This window comes from Nicotiana sylvestris, chromosome 6 (assembly GCF_000393655.2).
Source record: "Nicotiana sylvestris chromosome 6, ASM39365v2, whole genome shotgun sequence".
Lineage (NCBI taxonomy): Eukaryota > Viridiplantae > Streptophyta > Magnoliopsida > Solanales > Solanaceae > Nicotiana > Nicotiana sylvestris.
This window is the reverse complement of record NC_091062.1, coordinates 43,858,453-43,867,279: the sequence shown is the minus strand read 5'-3', so window position 1 is coordinate 43,867,279 and position 8,827 is coordinate 43,858,453. Positions and strand designations below refer to the sequence as shown.

Here is an 8,827-nt window from a genome sequence, read left to right as displayed (position 1 = left end):
AAGCAAGAAAATTACTCAGAAGTGATATAGTGAATATCTTGATAAGGATACTAGAAGAAAAAATATAGATTTGTCTTTGAAATAAATTTATAGAGAAAGCATAAAGGACGACCTATTGTTTTCTTTTGCTCAACTAAATAATTTTTATGATTTGTTTCATTTTCTATGTCTCAAACAAATAAATTTAGTGAGATAAAAGAGTTGGGGTTTGTGGTTAGTGAGATATAAATGATTGACTTTTGAAAGAAATGAGAAAAAATTATAGATGGAGCGAATAGTGGAATAATGGAGCTTGGGCGGTCAAAAATGGATTTTTTCTAGCCAGCGTTACTGATTTTTTGGTCAAGAATGCTTTTCTACTTGCTTCTCACGCGTTTGATGGAGAGTGTAATCACTTTCTACGCCATGCCAGCAAAAAATGGTGAAATGATTCTACTTTAAAATAGTTTAGGGGATTATATAATCCCCAAAATTTAAGTGTGTAATTGGCTAACTGCGACTAATTAAGAGGGGTAATTATTTATTATCCCAATAATAAAGCAAGAGTCTTTGCTTTTATTCATGTGTTATATGAGTAAGGATAAATTTAGTCGAATAATATAAAGAAAAAGTAAATTTAATTGGATAGTGAAATGAAAGATACATATAGACAATATTGCAAAGTAAATTGATAAATTTAACCTTTTATCAATAATTTATCAAGAGCCCAATAAACTTAAAAAGAAGTTGGCAGTTCGTGAAGTGAATGCTCAAGAAAGGAGCTGCTGGGGGCAAATGCGGAGCAGGCAATCGTAGGTTTGGTATGGGAAATTTGGAATAGATAGCCACGCCACGCCACGCCACGCCACGCCACGCTGAAAAAGAAAAAAGATAAACACGCTACGCCACTATTATTGAATCTTTAATTAATTTTAATGACACGACATTTGACCCAAAATAACATAAAGACGAAGCGAATTCTCAGTTTGATGAAATGGCCAGTGGAAGGATACTCTTCGCATTCAGAAACCTCTCCATCACTGCACGTATAACCCCTTATCGATCTGTAAGCCCTTTTCCTTTTAATCTTCTTACTCTTCAATTTTTATCAGAAACAATCCTTACTCTTTCTGATTTATGTGCGTGGCATTCGAACTACCAGTTTAGTTTGTAACTAATTTTAGGAGCTTTTGAATAAAGTAATTACATAACTCGGAATTGCTCGCTCTTTTAAGATGTGTCAATTTTTTTTTTTTTGCATCTATCTACATGCTTACCAAGATCTCGAAGTGACTAAGGTGGAATGAATGCTTTAGCCCAGGCACAGTAATTTTAGCGTGTAAAGGAATAAACATAATAGATGAATCTTCTGGAGTAATAATGTGATTAGGTTCTTTCATGTAGTACTTAATTTCTTTAATTATTGAAAGATGAAAAAAAGGGCATTATTTTCTCGAATCAAGAACAACTTAATAAAGAGCTGAACTCAAATAAGTTCTTCAACTATAATCGTGTCTTTCGTTGTATGGTAGGCCGTCCATTTCTTCTATTACTGTAGCTGTGTCCTTGTTCTACAGCTCAATTGCAGCTTTATCCAATAGATTTTTCTAGGCCAAGGGTCAAAGTCAAATGCAAGTGGGTCAGGAATTCTTTTTCGAGTAAATGCGGAAGCCAAAGGGACTATTTTTATTGCTTATGATTCAATGGTATAATTATGTAGACCTGCTTTGTGGTTCACTAGTTTCTGGAGATTCACATGAACTTAGGATAACATGTTTTGTAGTTTTCTTGTTTAAGGTTGAGAAAGGAGAATCTCTGAATAACTTCTGTGTTTGATAATCATATAGCCCAAATCCATGCTTGCAAATTTGAGCTTGAATTATGGTTCTATAATAGACGAATTTTGCTCTGTTTGAGCTTAAATTTACACCTCTGCTGCCTTGAATGTTTAGCTTAGTACATTGGTATTAGCTGAGCATGAAGGAGGATCAATCAAAACCTCATCATTAAGTGCTGTGGAGGCTGCAAAATCTTTAGATGGGGACAATTCTGTATCGTTGCTACTTGCTGGATCCGGTCAATCCCTTAAGGAAGCTGCGGCACATGCTGCTTCATCCCACCCTTCCATTTCTCAGGTAACTCCTTTTTGGATGCTGTATTGTTTTTGTTTCAGCCTGTTGCCCAGGGAATACTAACTTTATGCTATTTACAATTTAGTTTGTTTGCTTTTCAAATAACATCTTAGCAAGGACACCCCTAGTTCAACGTGAAAGAGGAGTAGTTGTATTCTATTTGACATGCTTTAGTGATTGTATGATACACCTTTAGACATGTTTACTTTGTTACAGAGAGAGAATTATCTTCCAATGGAGGAGGAAAGAGAGGATAATATTTTTGGACTAAAATCACGAAAGATGTTTGGAAATTCAAGGGCCAGTGAGTTTTTCTGATGCTTGCATAGATAAGCACACTCTTGAGTCTTATACATGTGGTTTCCTTTCCTTTGAATGGCTTAAGATACGGTAAAGCTAAAATCTGAGGAGCAGTTGGACACTTGTGGATAGAGTGATCACAGAATACAGTTTTCTTATGTATTGGAAAAAAAGATTATCTAAATTGCTTGGAAATGATACATTCAATTGACTTTAACTGAAATTTGGAAAGCATTCCATGGAACAAAATCCAGGAAGGATGATAGATGATCTCGTCAAGAGTATCCAAATTTTAGCATCCAAGAGTGTGCTCTAGTGGTCAATGAAGTGAGAGGAGAACTATGAAATTTCAGGTTCAAATCTCGGAGGAGGCAAAAACACTGGGTGATTTCTTCCATCTGCCTAAGCGTTGGTAGGTAGAGTTACCCGGTGCCTATACTGATGGGAGGTAGCAGGTACCCGGTGGAATAATCGAGGTGTGTGCAAGCTTGACCAGACACCACAATCATTAAAAATAAAAAGGCTATCTAAAGGTTACTTGTTATATACAATATCTCTCAGTTTTTTAGAAAGTGGGTACACAATTGTATTGGTTTTCTCCAAATTAGACACATAGATATCATATGATTGTTATCCACATGTCATGCTTGCTGCAAAATAATGCTTATCTCTTGTTTTGAATTTCATTTTTAAGCATCCATGTGATTTACATGAGTTGCTAATTGACTTAATCCAAGCATTCTGCACCTTAGACTTAGACCATTGAGACAAAAATGCCGTAACTAGCATTTAAATTAGTTAAAGCATTCAGGATTTAGCACATAGAGGGAGATAAAAGGCTTCAATGAATCCAATTAATGCAACTCCATTATTTTGCTCATGTTGTTTTTGGTTTTTGTTTTTTGTTTTCTAGGTCCTAATTGCTGATTCTGACAAATTTACCTATCCGTTGGCTGAACCATGGGCCAGATTAGTCCATCTGGTTCAGCAGAGAGGTGGCTACTCACACATAATCGCTGCATCAGGTTCATTTGGGAAAAATGTATTACCGCGTGCAGCAGCCCTTCTGGACATTTCTCCAATTACTGATGTCACTAAGATATCTGGATCAAACCTCTTTATTAGGTGATTTCTTTAGTGGTTCCCTTATCAAACTACAATTAATAGAGATTTTCTTGTAGATGGTGAGCACTTCAACTGATTTTTTCCAACTCTTTCCTGTTTGGAGTGATGGGTGAAATTGAGAGGTTGACATTACCAGCGCTCTGGTTGAATGAAAAACTTTACCTATTATTAGGTTTGGTGATACATCGGATTCCTATTATATCTTGTTGCATGAGTATGATCATTATATTGTACGGTCATTTGATGACAATGAAGAAATACCCTTGTCTTTTACAATTGTGACATTTTGTGTATACCTAGTTTGAGAGCAATCGTTTTCTGGCTTTCTCTTAGATATGATAACTTGCCATAAAATTGCCAACTCATCAGAGTTATTTTGTAAAATATATAGGAACTACTGTGTCTAGCTACTATACAAGATGAGATCTAGTTTTTCAGCCCAGACTACAGCATTCTTTCTGTCTCCTCAGCTAAGCTATAAGCTATGTTGGTTTTAAGTGGATTGTCTTTAATGTCACAGGCCAATATATGCAGGAAATGCTCTTTCCACAGTTCGTTACACAGGTTCCAGCCCATGTATGTTGAGCATTAGAGCTACATCTTTTCCCATTGCTTCATTACCAGCTGATTCGAAATCTGATGCTGCCTCAATAGATCAAGTTGATCTTTCAACCTTGGATGAAGGTCTGTCAGTTATGATCTGAGCGTATATCTTCTGCCATAATCAAGATATGGCACTTTTTATTCCAATCTTGTTGGTTTTGATGTTGTCTTTGAATCTCTTGTAAAGAAACTTGAGTAGGTTGATTTACCTTACCTTATCAAAAGAAGAAAAAAGGAAAGAAACCTGAGTATGTTGAAACCTGAAGTGCGATAATTTGTTTTACAGATGATTCAGTTGGTAAATCAAGATATATAAAGCTTTCCTCCCAAAATGTGGAACGTCCGGATCTTGGAAATGCACATATTGTAGTTACTGGGGGACGAGGTGTAAAGAGTGCTGAGAACTTCAAAATGATAGATAAGCTCGCAGAGAAAATTGGTGCTGCAGGTTTGCGTACTCCCATTATTTTTCTCTTTTTTGTGCAACTTCTTTATTCTCAATCGATCTGTCTTTTATGAATTCATATATAGAATTACTTTTCATTTCATAGTGGTCATTTGCATAGGAAGCAGTTTTAATTCTACCTGCTTTTAGTTTGTTAATTAAATTGGTTTACTTCTCTCTTGCACAGTTGGTGCCACTCGTGCTGCAGTTGATGCTGGATTTGTTCCCAATGACCTCCAGGTAACACTAGAAATATTGTTGCTTTGAGTGACTTCTGTTCCTTTAAAAGCGTTAAAATGGATTTACACACATGTTGTAACCTGTTATCTTTGCTTTTGTCAAAAGTTTGTGTTTATGGTATAATGAGTCAACCCTAAAATGTCGTGTAAGTAAAAATACTTGGAATAGTTTGGTGGTGTATTCAAGAAACTGGAACCTATCACAGGTTTCATGTGACTTTTCTTGGTGATGCTTTGAGTGATTGAATAATTACAGTCTTTTCAAACTAGTCAGCTTTTTTAAATACGGTTTTTGTTTTTCCTTTTCGATTTCAGGTTGGCCAGACTGGAAAAATTGTTGCCCCAGAATTGTATATGGCTTTTGGGGTTTCTGGGGCGATTCAACACATAGCAGGCATGAGAGATTCCAAGGTCATTGTTGCTGTGAATAAAGATGCGGATGCACCCATATTCCAGGTCAGGGTCAATCTGTTTGTTTTTTCTCTCCAAACTGAATTCATGCTCAAACAAACTCTGCTTTCTCACACTATGTTATTCCACGAGACAGAGAGAAGGGTAAAGGAGAGATTAACCCATTGTCTTACTACCTTTGATGGAGTATTGATTTATTTACTAACGGTTGTTAGCACTTAGGAAGTAGAGCACACCATACTTATTTCCATTAAATTCTGGAGCAACTGAAAAAGTTGGCATGAAGTGCCCTGACCTTCCAATTTTACCTCATCAGCAAGCAAAGGGAAATGACTGATAATCCTCCTCTCACCTTTCATCTTTTCACCAAACCAAATATAATGAGTTAGGAACAAACTAAGACAAATTTTGCTGAAAGGCTGAGAATCGATTGACACATGGAATAGAGAGGAAGATAACGTGTTTATTTATGTTATTATGAGAACTCCCCCTGGGGGGTGGGGGGGGGAGATGTTCAAAGTGTTCAGAAATAATGAAATGGCCATGGCTTGTAAAGCAATTTAGAATACCACAAGAGCCATGTGTGTTACAAGAATTCTCAATGCAGTCCATTCTGATAAGTTGGTGTTTGGGGGGGGGGGGGAATGTTCAAAGTGTTCAGAATGTACTTTAGAAATAATGAATTGGCCATGGCTTGTAAAGAAATTTAGAATACCACAAGAGCCATGTGTGTTACAAGAATTCTCAATGCAGTCCATTCTTATAAGTTGGTGTTTTAGACTGTGTACTTAAATTGGTACTGAGTTATCCAGTCAAGAAGTTGATTTAACATAAATCTCCTTGAAATTGACTTATTGGGAAAAAAAAAAGTTATCTCCTTGAAATTGTGTAAAGACATGAAGACTCCACCGGGTGAATGCTTCTGTGCTGAGAGGTTAATTTGATCTTGTTGTACGGGCGAAAGCAGTGGCGGAGCCACATGCATTCAAGGGGTGTCACCGACACCCCTTTGTCGGAAAATTACACTGTGTAGTTAGGTATTTTAAAAAGAATATGTATATATACTATGTATTGACACCCCTTAACTTCTTGGTGAGTTTATTTCTTTATATTTTGACCCCCTTAATGAAAATTTTGTCTCCGCCACTGGGCGAAAGACTGCACATTAGATCCATGTTGTAGACTTTGGTCTCTTTGAATTGCAGGTTGCTGATTATGGACTTGTGGGTGATCTTTTCGAGGTCATTCCGGAGTTATTAGAGAAAATTCCTGAGAAAAAGTAGACAAATATCAATGTATTCCTTAGAGAACTTAGAAAATACAGGAAGGTCCATTCAATAAGATGAAGATGATGTATGTGGTGGAGGACGTATTGTCATCTAGGAATAATATATAATTTAATGTATTATTTCAACAAAATCTCGCTGTTATTCTTATTTTTGTCGTGCGTCTTGTAAATTCTGATGATTTACCGTCATTTTGGGTTACGCGTACCAATGAGTTTCTGAATTTTAGGTCTTGGGCTTCTTCATGTCCTTTTAAGAAGCAGTTTGCACATAGCACAACACTTAAAAAGGGTTGTTTGGTAAGATGCATTAGATAAAATAATGCATGCATTAGCTTTGTGTATTAATAATATCTTATTTGGTATATTTTTTGAACCTATGCATTAGTTATACATTCTATTTGGTATTATCCTATGCATAATTAATTGTATGCGATAAAATTGGAGGGTCCAATTTTTCGTCATTGCGATGCCTCGTCGCACGTTTTCAAAGACTTGAGGTTATGGTCGAGACTCACCCCCGAGGGGCTACCGACGCCGGACCTCGGGGCAGTATAGATCAGCGGTTGTGGTGAAGAAGTGGGAAGTTCCCAAGGTGCGTAGCTAGAGCCGACAAAGTCTGTCAGGCTAGCCTAAGTCTGCATCATGGCAATGACTGGCGGTACCAGCTCCATATCTTTGTAATAAATGTATTTGTATTATGTTGAGATTTCTCCTCATATATAAAGGGGATCCTTGTCATTTTGTAGACATCTGATGCTCAATATTGAATACACAAGAACATTCTCTCTGCTCTCTAACATATTCTCTTGCTCTCATTACTTCCATTTATTGCTTATATTTATTGTGTTCTATTTATTGTTCTTCATTTACTGCTTATCATTGATCATAAAGAGCCACCGTCGCAGCTCTCATAACTGTTAGTCTTCCCTCGGTCGCTCTAAGCCGGCCACCTAACTCGACTTCGAGGCCTTATATACACCAGCCCGAGGCCCAAACCTCCAGCCGTTCGGTTTGATTATCACATCGTCTCTCAGCTTTAATCTTGCTTTCTAATCTTTTACTTAGCACCCATTGCCTAACAACTAACATACAAATAGATCACATATTCTTAGAACCACAAAATCAAATTTAATTGTTATTACCATTTTTACGGTAAACAGTTTGGCGCCCACTGTGGGGCTAAAAATAATAGTGATTATTTTCTTGTTGGTTTAACTACATAACGCAGGTTACCTTTCACACTTTTTCTTGTCCAAGATATTTGATTTAAGGTCAAAATGTCTAACTCAGTAAACAACAATCTTGAGGACCATGGAGAGAATGGTGTGGATGTTCCAGGTGTTGGTGTACCACCACGAAACCCTGAGAATGCACCAGAACCAATTCCTATGAATGCGGTCTCACGCGATGCCCAACACGTCGATATAAGCTCCCACACTAATAGGAGCGTGCACCAAAGAGACCAACAAGAAGCTCAAAAAACCCCAACTAGGGAAGAACGGGAGGTTAGCCTTCAGGTTATTTTTAAAATGTTACAGGCACAATAGCTAGCTATTGCTCAGCTGCAAAGTCACCAGAAAACTCCCAGCACGGTAGCACCGGAGACGGCTCCCCTAGCCGAGCAGGTACCAGAGAGATCAAGCAACAACGGGTCGACAACAGACCCTGCCATCATAAAGATGCTCGAGGACCTCACAAAGAGGGTCGAGTCAGATGAGAAGAAGATAGAAGCCAACGACAAGAAGGTAGAGACCTACAATTCCAGGGTCGATCAAATTCCGGGCGCACCCCCGATTTTGAAATGTGTAGATTCGAAGAAGTTTGTGCAAAAGTCATTCTCGTAGGAAGCGGCCCCATAACCCATTCCAAAGAAGTTCAGAATGCCCGAGCTTCCGAAGTACAACGGAACCTCGGAACCCAACGAGCACGACACTGCCTACATTTGCGCAGTGAAAGACAACGACCTAAGGGACGACGAGATCGAGTCCGTCCTGCTAAAGAAGTTTGGGGAAACACTCTCGAAAGGGGCCCTGATGTGGTATCATAACCTAGCTTCTAACTCTATAGACTCATTTTCCATGCTGGCCGATTCTTTCATAAAGGCACACGCCGACGCCATCAAAGTAGCTACAAGGAAATCTGACGTCTTCAAAATCAAGCAAAGGGAGAACGAGATGCTGCGAGAATTCGTATCTCGCTTTCAAATTGAACGAATGGAACTACCACCGGTCTCCGACGACTGGGCGGAGCAGGCCTTCACTCAAGGCTTGAACGAGCAAAGCTCGGTAGCTTCGAAGCGGCTGAA

At 38.2% G+C, this 8,827-nt stretch overlaps 1 protein-coding gene across 1 annotated transcript; it reads left to right on the top strand.

Moving 5' to 3' along the window:
• The first annotated feature begins 743 nt into the window (after positions 1-743).
• On the top strand, positions 744-6,743 carry LOC104215910 (electron transfer flavoprotein subunit alpha, mitochondrial). Its single transcript, XM_009765845.2, has 8 exons — positions 744-1,045; positions 1,932-2,114; positions 3,325-3,536; positions 4,057-4,220; positions 4,426-4,587; positions 4,772-4,824; positions 5,139-5,279; positions 6,440-6,743. The coding sequence occupies exons 1-8, from the start codon at positions 974-976 to the stop codon at positions 6,515-6,517; spliced, it is 1,065 nt and encodes a 354-aa protein (XP_009764147.1). The 5' UTR covers positions 744-973; the 3' UTR covers positions 6,518-6,743.
• Positions 6,744-8,827: the final 2,084 nt, after the last annotated feature.

What these genes read in the sequence shown, in the direction of transcription:
- LOC104215910 (XM_009765845.2), top strand. Translation starts at nt 974, where the DNA reads ATGGCCAGTGGAAGGATACTCTTCGCATTCAGAAACCTCTCCATCACT. An exon ending in GTATAACCCCTTATCGATCT is followed by an intron (nt 1,046 to 1,931) that starts GTAAGCCCTTTT and finishes TTGAATGTTTAG; the next exon opens with CTTAGTACATTGGTATTAGC. An exon ending in TCTTTCAACCTTGGATGAAG is followed by an intron (nt 4,221 to 4,425) that starts GTCTGTCAGTTA and finishes TTTGTTTTACAG; the next exon opens with ATGATTCAGTTGGTAAATCA.